Source organism: Taurulus bubalis, assembly GCF_910589615.1.
Source record: "Taurulus bubalis genome assembly, chromosome: 2".
Classification (NCBI taxonomy): Eukaryota; Metazoa; Chordata; class Actinopteri; order Perciformes; family Cottidae; genus Taurulus; species Taurulus bubalis.
The window spans coordinates 34,194,785-34,214,643 of NC_136590.1; the positions used below are offsets into that span (position 1 = coordinate 34,194,785).

Genomic DNA, 19,859 nt, shown 5'->3' on the forward strand with positions numbered 1-19,859 from the left:
CGAGCCCACTTTAACACGTGGATGGGAGGAGCGCATTGAGCGTCAACCCTGTGGTTAGTGGACGACCAGCTCTGAACCTTGAGTCACAGCTGATTGTGTCATGTCAAATCAATAGGCTCTTTCAACAAAAGGCTGCAACGAACAACAATCAATTACACAGCCAATTATTTTCTTGATTAAACAATACATTGTTAAGTTTTAAATCAGTAATTTAAAATGAATAAATATGGCAGTCAACTGAATACTGTTGGATTTTGGTCTGTTGGTCAGAAAAAGAAGCAGGTTGGCTTTGGAAACTGATGAACAGTTTAACATTTTCTAAACTAAAGAATTAGTGTGTTATATTTATTTGTGTCATCATCCTTGCCCATATCATAAAATGCCAGCCACCTCAGTGATGAGTTCACATGGCTTTTTAATCAATCCATTTGAGCCAATGGGGAAGATTTTGTTTTTGTGATTTGTAGGGTAAATAACTATAATGTGTGTGTATTTGGGTTTTGGGCTGTTTGTCTCACATTTGAAGATGTCCCCAGTATTCACCACTATTTTTATATCTTATAAACAGAACAATTAATCAAAATGTGAATTTGCAGATTAATGGATAAGGAAAGTAATAAGTAGTTGCAGCCCTACACTGCTCTCCTTCATTTTAGGTATCGGTTATCCTATCATAACACTGAATACTCAGTATGTCAATTATAAAAAATAATCTAATCTGCACCTTGTTTATACAGGCATGTGCAAGCCGTTTTCTACTATTTCAAACAAGTAACAACAAACACTCCACGACCAGCAGCCTTGTTCAATTTTAATTAATGACCAACATCTCCCAGTTTGACCAAAAGCGTTGATCCGACTTGCGCTATAACTGCAGTATAATGCGGCGAAAGAGTAATTGGTCAAATTGCATAGATATTTAAAAAAAAACAAAAAAAAAACACACACAGCACTACATGTCATGGTGTCAGACATATTCTGCATGACAGATGGACAGAAAGTCACGACAAATGAAAAGACAGATATTGGACAGTCTGGTCCAGAGTCCTATCTGCTTTTACTGGTTAAGTATCAGAGTTGACTGAATGTGATACACCCCAGGCTTCTGGTATGTGGGATGTTTTCTTTGTAAGCTCCAAGATCTCATTCCACAACAACCACCTTTCCCAGGGGACTCAGTAAAACAAGCTTATACTACCTTTATAAAAAAAAAAAAAACACTGCATATACAGTATACCGTTACTTAAAGCGTTAAATTAATTGACAGATAACATTTCTTCTGTTACTAAGTACTGTTTTCTACTTCTCACAAAAAACGCTGCTTTCTCCACTGAAGGAGATTTGATTATTATGAAGCTGGGCAAGTAGGTCTGACAAAAGTGCTAGGTTTGATTTAGAGTCCAGACCACAAAAGAGAATTTTGAATAACAACCAAACAATTTTCTATGGCTGCACTTGGGGTTTTATAAAACAGATACGCACAGAAATGCAAGCAGGGCCAAAAACGCACACACACTGGAAGGCTGCCAAATTGTTTGATTCTGACCTTCTTTTCCACCCCACAGCTGCTGCCAAATTTGAGTACATCTCTCTCTCTCTCTCTCTCTCTCTCTCTCTTAGTCTACCACACAGAGCTCTGGCAGCCAATCAGAGTAGAGTATCTCTCAACCTGGGGGTCTGTCTGGGTGCCATCCAGCAGAGAATATTTCACTTTGAATAAAAAGCAACAGCAAATAATCACACACACTTGAACATGGGCTACTGTCAACTCTATACTGGTTTATCAAAGTAAAAACACATGTATTCCCCCACTAAGGGGTTTCCTATTGGTCTGCTGCTAATGCTCTCACTACTTCACCCCTTTGACACAGCTGCCAGCAGAAATATGAATACTCAGATCAGCTCTCCTAAACTAATCTGAAACTTGACACAGACCTCCTTTGTTTTAACCCTGTGGGTGATTACAGGGAAGAGAGTGACTGTCAGCAAACGGAATTAGGAGGACTGGACACCAGCTGGTTATAAGGGTGAACTCAACGACCTCCACATTGGGCACTCAGATACAAAGTGATTGGAAACTGGCTGAACGGGGAAGCACTATGAAAGAGTTTAGTTTCCCCCCCAAATGAAATGAAATGAAATAGACATTTTCTGAACACCGCATGTCTCTGCCAAATCGGAACCAGTGAAGGCCACCCGCCAGAAACAACAACGAAGCAGAGAACAAGGGTTTGAAAGTAGTCCAAAGGTTTTGAAAATGAGACAGGGTTGGAGTAAACCTTCATATATGAGAATGACATGTCTCATGTTATTCGGTAGTGCAGACATGTTTCTCACTCTGTATCCATTCAACACAAGCAAACCATCTCAGAGAAACAAACTAGACTTCAAAATGTGGCTTTGCAGACCAAGCATAATGTTGCTAAATTTTTCTTTTGAAAGTGTGCAAGTTGAAAGGCTGCAGCCAGCATGAGGTCTAAAAAAGTAAATAACTCCAACCAGAAATGCTACAACATTATTTCTGATGAAACACTAGCCTGTGTGCTTTTGTAAATATATTTTAAGTGTTATAGGCAAAACCCAATGACACTTTCTAATAACCAAAATCAAATGGCATTAGAATCAGATATTTCAGAGACTTCTAACAACCTGTGAGCCCTTGAACAATCCGAGGTGTTGATGGTGAAACGAGTCAACAATCACAGGCTGATAGCTGTCAAATGTTTGCACTGCAGCACCCTGGAAGTGACTGTCCGAAGTATAGTGCCCTCAGTTTTATGAAACATGCTGCGTGTCCAATTTCATAATTCTCCCCGTCTTGGTGGCTTCTAATGTCGCTACTCTTTTTCTTCTTTTGCCAATATTAAAAAAATAACGTGCACGAGATTAGGTTTGATGCCGTTATCATCAGAAAGAGTAAAATATCCTTCCGGTATCTGGTAAATATATCAATTATGGAGCAGACTAACCACTAAATAAACTATGAACGCTGCAAGATGACGTCTGCAGTCAATTAAAGTAGTGCCTTGAACAAACATTAATCGTATAATAAGCAGTCACAAAGACAATCATTTAGCAAAGGGAAAAGCCACCGGATTACTGTTACTTTTATAAATTAACGCGAGATAACGTTCGTTAGCGAATAAAAAAGAAACATGCAATGAATAGAGGTGTTTGTTGTTATAGTACAACAGCATGTCAATGCCAGGGACTATGGTGAAGCCAGAGACCATGGTGGACTATAGTAAAGCCAGGGACTATGGTGGACTATTGTAAAGCCATAAAACTATGATAAAACTAGAGACTCTAGTAAAGCCAGAGAGAATGGTAAATGCAGGGACTATAGTAAAGCAGAGGACTATAGTAAAGTCAGGGACTATAATACAATCCGGCACTATGGAAAAGCCAGACTGCCTTGTTGCCGTTATGTTGACCGTGGCTAATCTAGTGAGCTGCCTCTAGCTAATGTTAGCCGTTACCTCGCCCGCGACAACACTGACTAGCGTAACCGAGCTAACGTTAGCAGCAGCAGCAGCAGCAGCAGCAGCAACCTCAGTGGCAAGAGGGCGGATATGTAACGTTACGCTGAACAAAACACCCCGTTATATCGTTATAAATACACCGACCCCGGTCAAACAGCCGAGTGGAGTCGTTGTTGGCTCGTGCCGCTGGGGGCATTTAAGCTAGCAAACCGGCTAATATGTCACTAGCTAACCGTTATGCGCCGCAGGACCAGGTCAGCCAGCGTTGTGAATCGGACGCGGCTGCCGAGAACACAGGCGAGCGAGGCGGGCTGCGCTCCGCCTTTTTAGCGCTGGAGACCCGGCTACTCTCCCGGATTAATCCTGGGCCGCACCTCGTTGTGCGCAACAGCACTTGGAAAATATTCCTACCTTTCAATCAAACACATTTAGCTTGTTTGTGCATTGTATTACCTGTTACGGTGAATTGTGATCAATCGCGTCCTCCTCTGCAGCTCTCTTCCCCCTCCTAGCTCCAAAATGGCGCCAATATGTGTGGATTCTGTGCCCGTGGGTTCAAACGATGAGTGAGTGTGCAGCGCCATCTATAGGGCGAGTGTATGTCGTTCTTTAAGTGGTGCCCGTATTATCCATGAAGAACCCATAATTGTCCGTCTTTATTTATTTATTTAAGAAAATTGACTATCCATCACAAGTATTACTTAGCGGATAGTTTGCTAAAGTGTAACGTAATTAGAAAATATTTTCTAACATTGATATATTTTCATGAAAATATATTACAGAGAATCATTATTTTTTTTAGAGAGATTAACATACCAGAGTATTGTTGTTTCATAGCATTAATACTAATACTAATAATACATTAATTGTATATAGCGCTTTTCAAAATGCTCAAAGACGCTTTACGTGGGACAGAGACAAACAGAAAAAAAAGAAAAAAGAAAGACAATAGAGCAAACAAACAGAACACCCCAGGCACAAAAGAAAACTGGAGAAGCTGTGCAGAATGAGTCCTGTAGTGGAGGGTAAGGAGCAGAGGGTTAAGAGGGTTTTGTTTACCCAATGCTGCTCAGAAAGTGAATAATTATAGTTGTATGTAAAATATTAGTTACTTTGTTTTATGTAGCCCAGATTTTAAACTGCAGTCCAATCTGTTCGCAAAATAAGGGGCATTGGCTCTAAATTAAAAACTAGGCCTTTCCACAGCAAGTGTTTTAAATTAGCTTTTCTTTTTGATATGGAAATGATCTCATAAATGAGATTCGGTCACAATAATGTTCTCATTAGTGCAATATTCATGTTCCTTCCGAGTAAACTTTATTTACGATCAATTTAGCTGCATCTCCCTAATGCTATTCATATCAGAAAGTATCCATGTCTATTAAAGGGCATTTTAAGAAGTCAGTGCGTCTATTTAGCCTTTTCTCAGATAGTGCTACGGAGCCTGTCATTATCCCCCTTTCCTTTCACTGCTAACCTATTCATTAATATGCTACGTTTCCATGTAAGAACACATCTGTTCCTCTTGTAGCTTATGTGAATTTACTTTAATTATACTCTTCATTGCTAATTGTCATGCAAAATCCATATTTTAGGCCACTACACCTGTCTTGCTATACTGGTTTACGGAAGATAAAAGTGAAAGGAATAGATGTCTAAAAGATCAGCAGCGTTATGTGGGTCTTTGCCAAATATGAAATATAGGGGGAGCTCCAATACAACGTTTCAGATTTGCACCCCTCAAATCCAAAACATGACATACTGCAGGTGCAGAATGAGAGATACATTCATAGTTAACCAGAGAGTAATACGTGTAAAAGGATAGCTTGAAAGCATATTGTCGAGTTTGTTTGATGTAGGCTATGACAGATTAGTAAGCACATTGCTTGTGAATCTTTGCTGTAACTAAATAACAGTGGATTTAATATAATTTCAGGCTAGACCAACGTACATTGCATTTAAATAATACAAAGCATAACCATGAACAATATAAATACAAATATTTGAATTAAATCCACTTGAAATTACAATTACAGGTATCATTGGATATTAAGATGTAAGGCATTACAATAATGAACATTCATTATTTCCGATAAACACAATTTAGGGCTATTGCGAGCTTGTTGTGTCTCTGTGTTTGTCAGTGGCAGTTTATGGTTGATCTATTTCTACCACTATAGGCATACCATTTTTAATATATAAATAAATATGCATATTTATGTCTATGGCGCTCAATTGGAGGACGCGCAGCCCTGTTCTCAATCAACCAATTAGTAGGCAACTGCAAGAAGGCTACTGCTTAAATCCCAGCTGGAAGCACTTGGACTGGTTTCATGGCTCCGGTATGGAGCGGTTCCTGTCCACGTTTCCACCGTACACCGTCTGCGCGGTCCCAGCGCAGGACGGCAGCTGGGGGAAGCGAGAGGGCCGCTTCATGATCCCCCAGAGCCTCAACTACCTGGAGCTCTGCAAGGCCATCCTGTCCCAGGTCAATCACAGTTTACCGCCTTTACTCAAGAAGGCAAACACCAGGGACTGCGGCGTGCAAGTAAACGCCAAAGTGGATAAAAGCGTGCAGTGCTCGCTGGGCCCCAAAACGCTGTTGTGCGTGGAGGGCGACCGAGACGTGTCCCCAAAGGCGCCATGCAGGAGCCCGGAGCTCTGCGACAAGTCGCCGCTCAGCACGCCGCGCTTCCCGAGGCCCGTGTCCGTCTACTCGCCGATGTTTGACCGCCGGAGCTTCATGAAGCAACTCGAGGGCGAAGGAGAGGCTGAAGCCGCCGAACAAGCCGCGTCTGACAAGGACAGAGAGACGGATCCCAGGGGCGAGGATACAGCGCGGGACTTCAAGACTACTTTCCACAGGTCGTTAAAGGGGGCCAACTTTCAGGTGGGTCTCTGACGGGAAACCCGGAGGAGTTGCTTTCACACGTTTCACTTTGATGAGTAAACCCAACTAGGAACTTTATTAAGACTTAAGATCAAGTTTCCCCAAAACTTTCTGTACGTGTAGTCATTCTACTTATGGACCAAGAAATGATGTGTGGTAACTTTATCAAATATATGAATTCTGAAATTTACATTTACAAAACTGAAAGAATTAAGGATCAAATTAGATTTGACACAAGGACCCTCTTAAGGGCATCCAGTGCACTATCGGGTAATAAAGACTCACCTTATACCTTTCGTGGTTGTTCATCCTGTGCTTTAGACAATATAAGTGGCACAAGGGAAGGGTTTTTATAGCCTCTTTCAACAAGGCAATTCAAAGGGTTTAAAATAAGACTCCAAAGGCATTAAGTCAAGATATAAAAGAAACAAGCCGATACAACATTAAAGTAGGCTACTGTAAAATATGAGCTCAAAATTATCTAAAAATTAATACTTAAAAATTGCAGTGTGAGAAATGAATGAATACATTGATATATTTCATAAAAGGCAGTTGGAAATACACAATGTGACCCCTTTTCCCAGTTTGTGATTGACCCTACGTTCCAACTAAATATTAATTTGTATTTATTTTAGTTCCTGGCGCAGAGGTATGGCTTTTTCCACTGCAAAAAATGCAACATCCGGTGGGAGAGTGCTTATGTGTGGTGCATCTCTGGAACCAATAAGGTAAGTGGCTTGTTGCTTACTCTAATTTATGGTTGAGTATGCACACATTTATGCCTGGCAAAACCTGCATTTAAAATAACAATAATGCTAATTACTTTTATTTTTTGTGGTCAGGTTTACTACAAGCAGCTCTGCCGGACGTGTCAGGTGGGCTTTAACCCCTACAGAGTGGAGTCCATCCTCTGCCAGGTACATTTACTTGGTTGCTCCAAGAGCAAAGTGAATAAAGCCATTGTTTTTTTTCTTCTTCAGTTTCTTAAAACCAGAGCATGCGTCAGAAGGATCCTCTGAATGCTTGCGCTTCTCTTGCTTCCTCCAGTCCCTAACATTCTCGTCCCCTCTGTCTCAGGGCTGCTCTCAAACTTGCTGCAGCTGTGAGAAGAAGCAGAGGCACATTAACATGAAGAGGCCTCACCGCCAGGACCTTTGTTGTCGCTGCAAAGGCATGAGGCTGTCTTGTGACGCCACATACAGCTTCACATATATTGTCTGAACTGCCTTGCATGCTCTCTCTGGTCTGGGTTCTCCCATTTCTCAGCAGACATCCAGTACGTGTCACGATTGGAAGTTGCCTCCACTTAAGGACAGAAGAGAGATTCATAATGTTCCTGCCAGTGAGAAAATTAATCCGTCTTCTTTGTTAATTTGAAGCAACTTCTCAAAAGGATTATGTTTCCCTATATCAATCCTGGAGCTTAACTTAAATATGGAAACTATTTTTGTAAAATGAAATAAAGAAATTGCATGTCAAGTTGAGAAATTCTTCTATATTATATAGAATTTGCCCTTTCATTTAAAACCTTAATCTTTTATAACTTGGCACTATTTTTTTATAGCGCTAAAGGCTCAGTTTGGTTTGACTCATGCTGCTTGAATGCACAATATATCCTGAAGTAAAAAAAAATAGAGTGAGCCCCAAAGATTGTGTTAAGAAATGCAGAAGAAATAACTTGATGTATTTTACTTTGACAGACTTGTACAGAGCATCAACTCAAACAACTTCACAAAGGCTGTAAAAGTATTTACAAGGTGAAACAAAAGACTACAGTCTTGATCTAAAAAGCTTTAAAAATGTGCAATTTCTTGTTTGGCATGCACACACACGTTCTCCCACACACAAAAGAAAAAAACATACCCGCATGAGCTTAAAGCTCCCTTTTGTACCTCATACAAACATATCTTTCAGATAAAATGATTTGTTAATAAATATGTCAAACACTCCATACAGTACACAGAAGAGTCATGCATGGCAGTTTGATTTGGGAGAACAAACATCAATATAAAACCTAAGTCAAATGAGTGATTTATAGCTGATCAGATATAAATAGGAAAAAGGTATTTGTACAGCAAATGGAGGGGGAAACAAGGGAGTCACAAAAAGGGCTGACGACAGGAAGTGTTAGACTTCAGTAGTAGCGCAGGGTTTTGTTTTGAACGACAATGAGTGCTGAATGTCAGCATTTCCCTTACGTGTAAGGTAACTACGAACCACACACAAACATATGCTACAATGGTTGTGTGCCCATAACTATTAATAGTAGAGAGACAAAAATATTTGAGTGTGTACATGCACCATCCTCCTAGCATGTGAACTCAAGGTCAACGTGTTGCAGTGTAAGACAGTGAGAAATATACAACGTGTACACTCACTAATGATGCTACAACTTGCCACAGAGGAGAGTGCACAGATAATGGCATGATTAGTGCACCAATGTTTACAACAGTAGTCGGGGGACGAGCTGGTTCACTGATACAGAATATAAACAGAGCGAGGGCAGCATGAGGAGAAACGTTTGAATATTATGCTCCCGCGCTTTGTCGATCAGTCTTTCAGTCAGTCTGGAGAGGTCAGACTTTCAGGGAGCAAAAAGGACACTAGTACAGTGAAACGCATTCATCTGGGTCATGCATTGCACAATTTCCTCCAAAGGAGGTCTCGAAACAGTAGACACAACAGGAGAGATAGGTTATTCCAGCATTTGGCTTCTCCTCCTCAGTGAAAGTGACAGTCTTTTCTCTCACAGTGACAAAAAACAGAACCATTTCCTCCTTTCTGTAACATCTTTTTAAAAACTAATACCAAAATTCCATTTAGTGCAATAGCGAAAACTTTACCAGTGATGTTACGTAGTCTCACGGGTAGTTTTTTCACTGTCTCTGGCAATACTAACAGCAAACTACGCCCTTTTTGACAGAGGCAGTCAATCAGTTCCATCAAGTTAGAACTCAAAGCCTTCACAGGTCCTCAGGTGCAGAATAGATTTCGTGCTAGTAGCCCTAGCGTTTGGATATAATCACATCAGGTCGTCTATCAGCAGTCAGCAGTCTGTAGCATCTAGTCATGGGACATGATTCAATGTTTCTTAAGGTGTAAAATCTAAAAGTATCTCTGGGATGTCATCTTCTGTCATCTTCTCCTTTTCAGATATAAAGATGTGATTGTTTCTCAGGGATAGTTAGTTTCATTCAGGATTCATAGAAGTATAAGCTCTTTAGGTCCTCTGGCATGTTAAGTTTATGTCTTAGGTCTGGACGTCCGACGGTTCAGCATTCAGGAGCCCCCCTACTTTCAGTAGGGGCAGGGTGGCGTGCCCCACCTTCCCAAGGTAGCGAGATAAGGGCGTAGCAGCTCCACCGAGGGAACAGCAGCAACCCCATGCCGCAGCCTCTCCTGGTCCGGTGGGGCAGGGAGGGGGAGGAGGGAGAAGGAATGAAGACGCGGCAGGGCCATGGGTTAACACTGTGTCATGGCTCGGGTGTACAATTGGGGATGGACTTGAGTGTTTGTATGGAGAGCGGGGGAAATGGGGGAGATGTAAACCCCGAGGGGGATCGGGAGATGTGTTTGTCTCTGAGTGCGTGAGCAAAGTAGGTTCTGAGGCTACAGTCTGGAGCATGCTCGGCGTACAAGATAATACCAGGTGTTTGCTTCTGTGTCTATGTAACAGTGGTGAACTGTGTGATGAATGTCCTCTGATAGGATAATAAAGGCTAGTGTTCTTATTGAGATAACTCCTCCTTGGTTCTTGTGTGTGCGGCATTGTAAAATCTGGTTGGCCTGGTGCGTTTGAGCAGCTATGCGATGAGAACAAGTCTGGCGGTTTGGGAAAATCAAATAAGGTAGTATCAGAGTCTACAGGTGATGTGGATGAGGAGAGCAGAGAAATGTTTGGGTCATGATCTAAATATGGTTCTGGTGTTGGGCAGGACGGTAGGCAGGTATCTGTCTGTTGCTGTGCAGCCGGGGCAGCAGGTACACAGGAGGAGGCAGGGGCCAGGTATGTGGGTGCTGGGCCTCCTCTGTAAGAGCAGGCTGAGATGAGAAGGGATTTGGAGATGATTTTGGAAGCGTCAATGTTTGCAGGGACGGGGGAGGTAAGGGTGGGGAGGGAGGGGGTAGGGGGCTCCTGGGCTCGTGTCAGAGGCTGGTTCCGGAGGCGCTGGAGTCGGGGAGGTAGGTTGTGACGACCCGGTAACCCTGGGCGCGGCGGATCATTTCGCGGATCTCCCCGTTGAGCTCCAGCAGCTTGGAGCAGATCAGGCTGAGGTCCTGGCGGGAACCAACCAGGGCGATGGTGCCCGTCTGGCCCAGCGTCTGGTGGCGAAAGTAGACGTTGAGCAGTGTCTGGACCTCGCTCTCTGAGCTGCCACCAAACACGCCGCTGGGCCACTGCCTCCTGCAAACAAGATAAAGAAGAAGGCGTGATAGGTGGATTTAAAGAGAGCAGAGTGCTTTGTGTGCATGTGAAGGAAATACCATAGGTTGTGTGTGCACGTATGACAGCGTGTTCAGTTAATTTTCTGGATGACGGCTGATGCATTATGTAGGGGAAAGCAAAACGAAGTGGTGAGGTCATGTTGGGCATGTTTTGATTAATTTTCAAATACAGCCGTGAGTGTTGCAGCTATATAAAGCAACGCTTAAACATATAATGTATCCAATATTTTCTTATACTACAGAATATGTGCGATGGATTTTCCTGCAGATGCATTGCTACTACTGCAAACACTTCAAAAGCACTAGATTCAAGACAATTTTCACTATATTTCGAACTGATGTTTCAGGATATTAAATACAAGCACAAACTACTGGTTGTTGATGTCATCTGGCAACTATTTTGAGAGAATTGCCACTCACCTGCACTCCTGGATGTAGCGCACAGCTTTGGTGAACTCATGGTTCTTAAGGCACTCCAGTATGGCCTGCACAGCTACCTCCGAGGTGGGGAAGCTGGGCACGACCATAGCTGCCACCAGGGTGGCGTGTGATCGAGTGTGGGCCAAGTGTTTGTGTTCCAGGTCACTAGCTACCGCCGCCTCAGCCACCTGCAGGCTGGTCTTCAGATCAGTGAGCTCTCGAGACATGTTCAGAAGCTAGGATGTAGGAGGGAAACAGATGGTGGTTGAGTGTGTCACAGAAGGAATGTTTATATCATTTGATATACTACTCAAGATTTACTTTCGGAGACAGCAAAAAACTTTTGTTTCCTCTGTGAAAGCCAGTGTGTAGTATACTGAACACGCCGGTAAAATGTAGTGCAGCTGTATGCAGGTCCATGGCGTCTTCTGGTTTGGCGATAAGAGAAGCATTCTGAGCGGAGTTAATAGGGCCGCACGGCTCCTACCTTGTTGGATCTTTTGTATGATTATTTTGTTTTGTTTTCCACTGCTTTGATGTAGAAGTGGGTCTATCCGAGGTACATGTATGTTTACATTTGAGTGGATACATATTATGTCTTGTATTCTGTAAATCTAATGTTGAAAGTATGTGTGGGCTTTAGAGCTCTTTAAGCCTTTGTGTACGAGGGTTGGGGAAATCCAGCCAGTATTCTGCGGTAAAGCTGGTGTTTTGTTTTAGTATAATCCTTTTTGTTTGTTTCCGTTTTGAGGAATAGTTGTATGGGGTTAATTGTGTTTTTGTTATTTTTACAGTCAGTGAGCCTCTGCCTTGATGGTTTTCTATTTTCTTTGTTGACACCCTGAACAGTGTGATGTCTTTGTGAGCTATGATTTTGCTCACCTCAGGCACAGAGCTGACAGCATGAACTTGACCAATGAGCGAGCAGTAGGACTGGAACAGTAGGAGAAGCTGGAAATGCAGCTTGTAGAGCCTCTGACAAAGCTCCAATTGCTAGAAGACATTAAAGAAGAAAGCGGGTCAATTTCATCAGTAGCAGAGAACATGCAGACACAATAGCACCACATGTACACCCGCATGCAAAGTAATACAAACACACAACAACATGACTAGCAGATTGTCTTGTAAATTAAGCAGTCTATCAAGAGGTAGTGAAGTGAAGAAACTTGTAAGAGAACTTACTGCAAGAGACTCCATTTGCTAGACAGCGAGAGAGCATGTTAGGGCATCAGAGTGAGGTGAGAGGAAGACAAAGTATCAATCAACACATGCACAGCGAAGTACAAACTATGACTATTCAGTTAGGGAACAATAATTAGTTAACAATGTATAAAACCCAGAAGCTTTATGTTTAATTTAGTGCTTGGTGGCTGGGGAAAAAAAAGAAGAAACTAAATAACACACTGCAAACATGCAAAGAGAGCAGAAATCTCAGTGAGGCAAAGATAATTAGAATTACAGAGCAAAGATGCTGAGGTTACTCATATGTTGAGTTTGTTTGCCTCTAAACCCTCAATAGTTGCCTGTACCTTCTCCTCTGAGTCTCCAGGCTGGCAGCTAACCACACTGTCACCAGGGCACCTGGGAAATGTGTCCTTACAGTTCCTCAGCCACTGAAGTAAAAAACAACAACAAAAAACAAGGTGTCGGGGGAGAGGGAGAGGGAATGAAGAGAGGTGGCAAATATTTAGTTTGTTCATCACACATTTTACATGAAAAAAATAAATATATATATACATATTTTTTTTCTCCAGAAATAACATAAATATGTTTGATTACCAATACAGCAGAGTCCTCTCTGGTGTTGTAGGTGTCCAGGTACTCCTGTAGCTCCAGCGCACTAAACTTCATTTTTTCAAGGAGACCATATGACATGATCTGGAAAGACCAATGAATGAGTTCAGTGCATTAGACTTGCATGACAAATTCAACACAAATCCCATTTCCCACTGTTTACAGACCACCATTTGCTGATCCAACCAACATGCTGTTGTCAAGGTCCCGTCAACTCTGTCTGCAATACTCACCGTGTCAGCATCAATGTAGATTGTGGGACAATCTGAGCATGTAGTTAGCATCTGTGACGACCTGAGGAACTTTGATCCAATGCCCCTTAAGCCCTCTCCAAGGTAAGTGGCAACATCAGTAGTCAGGAGGCAGAATTTCCCCTGGATGTTCTGAGAAAGAAAGTAAGTTTGATGAATTGTTGTACAGCTGCACTGTTCTACTGGATATGAGCGTTTGCTCGACAAGAAAAAACAGCATTATAGTTACTAACGGGGACAAAAATATGCATAAATTATTTATTCCAACTATTCCTTCCTGTGATTTACCGTAAAGAGAGATGAGAAGACTTGAAAAGTGTGGACGGCACAGGATCCATCCGAGTCGGTCACAAGCTGGTTGATGTGACAACGCCAGGCATCCTCAGCATCGTCACACACTGTGGGTTGGAAGGCTGCCAAGATGGCGGAGAAAAATGGAGAGGGGGGAGGAGGAAAACCGAGGTCTTCCAAGTCATCTACATCATCACGTAAGCTGTCGCCATGGAAATGATGGGAAAGATATGGGGGTACAAAGAAAAAAGGTTTTGATACCTTCCCCCCAAAAAGGTTTTCTATCAAAATCAAGTGCCCATGGAATACAATGAGTTGGATAATGCAATTGCTTCTGTTCAAGTAGTATTAGGCTGTTTTTCAAAGCTAGCCTAATGTACAGGTTACAGGGGGCATCGCAGGGGCCAGGATGAACAAAAATCATCTAATAGGAATTATTTAAGAGGAATTATTTAATAGAGAAAATACCTGAAATTTCAGGACGATAAATGCCAAACACAAACTATGGCAACAAAGAAAAAAAAAGTTAAAAAAAAGTAAAAATGTACAGCTTGTAGGGGTTGAGACATATTGTCAATCTGCATGCAACCTAACATTACCCATATATCGCAGTGTCTTCATTTAGTGATTTAATTACTTACACAAGGTTTAAAGTCTATTTTAATGACGCTTATATGAAAAATGAAAATTGGATGTCTGAGAAAAGTATTTACATCACACTTCATTGTGAATGACATGCCATACATGACCTAATCTGTCCCAATGCTATATGCACTCTGGTTGTGACAGATACAAATCAGTGCTTGGATTGCAGCTTAACCGAGGTTTAGTCCCAATGTCAGTCAATCTGCCAGTTGATGAAAAGTTCCAGTGAAACAATATTCCATATTGTTTCATGTTCTTTTACTCCTGTCTGTCACATTCACCTGGGCAGACAGTTGGGGTCTAGAAAGTCCAGCGGTGGTTGGCAGTAGTCTGCGTTGAGGCTGTGGTCCAGATTGTGCAGATGATCTAGCGGTTGCCCTGGCAACTCCAGGGTGAGACTCTCGCCGCAGTCTGAGCCGTGAGGGAGCTCATTGGCGCTCAGTGACAGTTCATCATCCTGGGCCTGAGTGTCTTCATCCTCCCCACACACCCTCCCCTGAGGATACAAAAAGATTAAATGTTTCAGGGGATAACAAATGTAACAAATGTATCTGTGTATAAATATAATGTTTATGTATTATAAATGTTTATGTATCTTAGTCCTCACATGTAGGCTCCCGTGATAATCATGGAGTGCTCCCTGTCCCGGTGTGGAAGCATTGAGGGATTGTAGGTCGGCAGATGTGTCGTAAGAAGTAGATAGAGAATCAGTGTGATTGGTTTCCTCCGATGGAGAAGGGTTCGTCTGAAACAGGAAGACAAACAAGGGATATCTATAATTCTGATTGACTTATTCTGTCAAATCCGGACAATAAAGTATTTCAGGCTTCAGTGGCTGTTAATGTAGCATTGATCCAACAGTTAAAGGTACGCACAAGCTGAGAGTGAGAGAGGCTCTGGCTAGTTGAAGACTCCTCTTCCTCTGAGGACTCATCTGAATCATGAGGGTCCTCGTGACCCAAGCTGGGGGTGCTGCCTGAGTGCTGGCTCTCCTCCAACAGGTCACCCAGCTCTGTGCTGTCGAGTGAGCGCCGACGCACACCCCAATTAAAGTTATCGACGGTCTCTCCCTGGATAAAACACACACACACAAAATGGAAGACAAAGGCAGAGGCGATGGTAGCAGTGAATTGTAATGCTGTGCAAACATGAATAGTTGCTGTCTAAGAACGTCCGATGACAAGCAAAAGCTGCGAAATGCTAATCATGGCATGAAGATATGCTGGAAAGGCTGTCTGAATTCAATATAGCCACAATATAATTGATCTTCATTATGACAAATGGCAATAAGGTCAGAAATGTAGTTCTGCAAGAAAGCGGCGAGAGAAAAATGAAGCACAATTATCCTTAGTTTTTTCAGTGGGAAACAAAGAAGCCAGCAACGCCACAGCGCTGATTAAAGCTAATGTAAGTGCTCAGTGTGAGAGACCTTACCTGGAGCTCCTAGGCAGCGAGGGGAAGAGAGAGAGAAACAGAGTTAGATACAGAGAGAGACAAGGAGGAGGGACAGAGAAATACATTTCAAATGTATTGTTATTAAAGAAAGACAGACAAATAAAATGAAACACGCATCAAAGGTAAAAGGGAAGGAAAGAGACAGACTATGCGTTACTATCTACAGTTAAAATCAAGAGACATATGTTCAGCACTAACAGGGACTGTGTGTCTGTAAAATACAGTAAAATATAAATCTCACCTCTCCGTCCTCCAGCTCCACATCCAGGAAGTCAAAGTCTCGGAAAACCCTGAACTGCTGCTCGCTGGCGGTGTCGTCTAGCGTGTCCTCTCTGGTTCCACCCTCCTCTGATGATACACCACTCTCCCGTATCTCCATCATGTCCAAGTCGCCACACGATGAGAAGATCACCTGACAAGAAGGAACAAAAAGGTATTTACATCTGGTGAAGTTTACTTCCTTAGAAAATAAAGTTATATATCTTTCCAGATTTTTATTTAGGAAGGAAGAAATATTAAGCTGACTAAGATTCATAATTTCAAAAGATTTACTTTATTCTTTACTTGTATAAAGAATACAGAGAACACAATTTCCATAAAACAAAATTGACATCTGCCCTTTTGTAGATTTTTGTACACTGTAAACAAGTCAACAGTACAGGTTGTGTAAACAAGACATGGGAGGCAGCTTACGGATGGGTTCTTGGTGAGTCCAAATTCTTGTCCACAAAGAGACAAAACATTCACCAGCTTCTCTCTGGTTCTTTTCTGTATGAAGGAGATAGAGAAAAAAGAAAATACAATAAATCCAAGAGGGAATCAACATGAACTCTTCTCTTTCTTGGGTTGTTCATTGTTATCTACCTCAGATGTTTAAATATCAATAAATCAGTTGAGCCCAGTGTTTGAGCCCTATGAATTTAGCATTTACAGTACATATATACAGCGTCTTACATGGTTTTTATTGTACTATTAAACTAAGGCAAGCATATGCAGAGAAAAAGGTACAAATAAGGTCGCTAATATGTCATTGGATATACGGTAAAAAGTAGTGGCAGTTCTATATGACAATTTGACTGCTAACTAGTGTTAAAATATTTAACAACTTTGGGATGCCACATCCAAACACGAACAGTTAGAGTTACGCAAAGAAATGTACATAACCCGTGACAGATCAATAAGTGGTGATGTGGCGATACTTTAATGCAAGTGTCTAATTCTACCTGAGAGGACTGCGGTCGCCTCCAGCTGACGGGCACCAGGATAGTGTTGGAGTTGGATCCAGAGGAGGTGGAGGAAGTACTCCGCGTTACAGCCATGGCTCTGGCCTTCCCCTCTCTACCCCCGGAACCCTGAAGCTCGTCGAACCGACGCCCAATCACTGGAGTCTGTGAATAAAACAGTGAACAGGGCCCTTATGAAACTGCTTGAGTGGTTTGGATCTCATAAACATATATGACACGTAGTCGTCTTTTTTCCTCCGACATTTTTGTAGTTTCCTCACCTCAGAGATGTCAAAGGTGAAGTCCAGTGTTTTCCCCGGCAGAGCCTTGGCTGAACCGTCCCACACCCGGCTGACCTCCAGGTTGGAAAGGTCCCCTTGCGAGTGACCGTACACCGGATGAACTAGGCTGGCAGAGCGTGAGACCACCAGCTTCAAGATGTTTAAGGCATCCTTCCAGTGCACTGTCTATGGAATCACAAACACAGCATAGAGTATACAAGAAGCAGTGCAGACGTTGTATCACACAATAAAACACAGACAAATAGTGGAAAATGGATTTGGTTAACACACAGTACTGTAAGGAGTTACCTGAACAAACTTCTCAATGGTCTTGGTGACATCACCGTTGAACTGTTTTACATGTACAGCAGTCAGGTCCATGTGGCTGAGCAGGCAGTAGATGATCTGGAGGAGAGACTGTTGCATACTGGGAAGGCCCTTTTCCAGCAGCTGAGCGATGAAGAGAGGCGTTTACTGAGTGACAAAGCATGCAACCACTACATTCATCTTGCTTAGACAACAGCTATGTCAACGTATGGTCAATGCACATTTCTGAAAAGTTTGATCTTTCAGCAAAATATCAACGTGACTCCATTCTGCACCTCACTACAGAAAATGATCATTTGGTAGCTGTCCTTACTTCAAAAATACCGACAACTTTCACCAAACTTTTTATTCTAAATTAACTAAAGTATAATACTTGTAGTGTATCCTTGCAGCCACACTGGGGGAAATCTAACCATTTAAAAAGGTATGCAATGTATATTTATCAGCACTTGCCTCAGCCATATAGGTGACCATGTTGAGTGTGATGTCGGAGAAAGCTTCATGGAGGTAGCGGCAAACCACACTGACCCAGGAGAAAGGGTCCCGTGTGTAAGAACGTGTCTTATAGAGAGTCATCACATGGGCCAAATGGGACAGCTTTGTGTTCTTCTCCATTAAACACACCTGAGAAGGGGAAAGGGAGAGATTGTACTTATCTTTTCTGTGCGTATTTATCCCTCAGGCCTTTTTTCACACAAACTTTTGTTAACACTTTAATAAAGCCTCATATAAGCTAAAGGAAACTGAAGTAAAGCAAAGAGCAAAGAATTTCATCGTACCTGTGCGATCCTCTCTGCGCTCTCCTTACAAAACTGAGTTGGATGGCCAAAGTGCAGCACCAGGTGAGGCAGCAGACACAGCACATTCAGAGGGAAACCTGCACAGGGAGAAGAGGTTGAACTTCCAACACCACCCATTATAAATGGAAACTCTATTGCATGTTTGTTTTTAGCTACTAAAGTAATACAAGATGAAGATCACCGTGACCCCCGGTACATACCTATAGACTGAGAGCTGTCAACAACAGGCACGCGGGAGACCGGCGTGAGCTGGCAGAAGAGCTGTAAGGTGAGGTCAGAGGTGGCCTGGGAGGTAAAACCTTTCAACAAAAGCTGCTGAATCCCAGAGAACCCGCTCCATCTCAGCTGAGCCTGCAGCTTCTCGAGGCGTTCGCGGTTTTCGGCTCTGTCTAAGGGCACCTGGGAAAAGAGTTTTTTTGTTTTAACTGAAACTGGAAGTTGCTTGTATTATTTAGTTTCCTCCTGAAATGCATTCTGACAACCTGATTTCATAGCCAGTTGCTTTTACTTCTGCACAGAACTGATATCTGAAATGAACTAAAATGCTTTATAGTCATGAGAAAGGAAGCTTTACCTTAAATATATAATAAACAGGGCAATTTTGTAGCCTTACTAGTAAGAGTATGAGGTTTTAGGATGGCCGGACCAGTTGGTAGGAAGGAGCAGCACAGCCTTCAGACATTGCTTGCACTCTTCTGCTTCTAGTCTGACCTCTGCCTGAACTTATGATACTACATTTAAATATCTTCCGCATTAAGATCTGTAAATTTCATCTCATCTACCTTTGACAGCAACTTGTGAACGAGGCGCAGTGACATTTGATATTCAAACTCAAAGTCTGACTCCATGAGGGCCACCGCCACCCAGAAGACTGTGGCCAGTATTGTTGAAGGATGGGAAACATGGGCAGGATCCGATAGAACGCTGGGATCGATGCGATTGGTTGATGATGTGCAGGACCCGGGGGTTCTTCCTGTCCGGGCGAGGCCATGACTGTTGCAGGCCTGTCGATTGAAAATGTAATATCACACTGAATTAGTGAGATGCACTGTGTTGAACAAGTCTGCTCCCGCATTAAGGTATCACACTAAACAACAATCTTCCTGTCTTGCCTGTATGCGATCCAGAGTTGCACTGCGGGGAGGATCACTCAACTGGTATCCGCACTCGCCAAACTTCTTGGGGACTGAGTAAGAGCGCTGGTGCCGTTGTGATGACAGACCGACAAATCCCGGGCCGGGGAAGTTCAACTGACCTGTGCTCTTTCTGTTCATAAGTTTGTCGCTCATCACAAAGTCTGGTGAGGATGTCCTGTGAATTAAACACAGTAAAATTGTATATACCTGAATATGGTTACATAATGTTAAGTATGGTATTTTCACAACATAAAGGCTGGCTAAACTTTAATGTTTCTCTCTTAAAGAGGCCTACCTGGTTAGAGCTGCCATAAGGTCACTGTTTTTCAGACACTCTGCTAGATTCACCACCACTGACTCCAACGTCAACAGCACCTCCATCACATAGCCCTGAAACATACCAGCATGCATTCTCATT

At 42.5% G+C, this 19,859-nt stretch overlaps 2 protein-coding genes across 2 annotated transcripts in view; one reads left to right on the forward strand and one right to left on the reverse strand.

Annotated features, from left to right (window-relative positions):
• Positions 1-5,817: 5,817 nt before the first annotated feature.
• Positions 5,818-7,593, forward strand: zar1l (zygote arrest 1-like; the record flags this gene model as incomplete). Its single annotated transcript, XM_079214349.1, has 4 exons — positions 5,818-6,372; positions 7,008-7,100; positions 7,215-7,289; positions 7,450-7,593. The coding sequence occupies exons 1-4, from the start codon at positions 5,827-5,829 to the stop codon at positions 7,591-7,593; spliced, it is 858 nt and encodes a 285-aa protein (XP_079070475.1). The 5' UTR covers positions 5,818-5,826.
• A 2,925-nt stretch (positions 7,594-10,518) lies between these two features.
• Positions 10,519-19,859, reverse strand: part of fryb (furry homolog b) — a gene marked incomplete at both ends in the record, with an annotated part of 45,972 nt that continues 36,631 nt past the window's right edge. Inside the window, 22 exons of the mRNA XM_079234435.1 lie at positions 10,519-10,777; positions 11,239-11,474; positions 12,121-12,231; positions 12,421-12,438; positions 12,768-12,851; positions 13,018-13,116; positions 13,266-13,415; positions 13,572-13,776; positions 14,501-14,715; positions 14,827-14,964; positions 15,095-15,289; positions 15,916-16,086; positions 16,368-16,442; positions 16,898-17,062; positions 17,179-17,364; positions 17,488-17,628; positions 17,959-18,129; positions 18,285-18,382; positions 18,506-18,704; positions 19,088-19,309; positions 19,418-19,616; positions 19,737-19,831. Coding sequence (XP_079090561.1) covers positions 10,519-10,777; positions 11,239-11,474; positions 12,121-12,231; positions 12,421-12,438; positions 12,768-12,851; positions 13,018-13,116; positions 13,266-13,415; positions 13,572-13,776; positions 14,501-14,715; positions 14,827-14,964; positions 15,095-15,289; positions 15,916-16,086; positions 16,368-16,442; positions 16,898-17,062; positions 17,179-17,364; positions 17,488-17,628; positions 17,959-18,129; positions 18,285-18,382; positions 18,506-18,704; positions 19,088-19,309; positions 19,418-19,616; positions 19,737-19,831 — 3,432 coding nt within the window. The remainder of the gene's footprint in view (positions 10,778-11,238; positions 11,475-12,120; positions 12,232-12,420; positions 12,439-12,767; positions 12,852-13,017; positions 13,117-13,265; positions 13,416-13,571; positions 13,777-14,500; positions 14,716-14,826; positions 14,965-15,094; positions 15,290-15,915; positions 16,087-16,367; positions 16,443-16,897; positions 17,063-17,178; positions 17,365-17,487; positions 17,629-17,958; positions 18,130-18,284; positions 18,383-18,505; positions 18,705-19,087; positions 19,310-19,417; positions 19,617-19,736; positions 19,832-19,859) is intronic.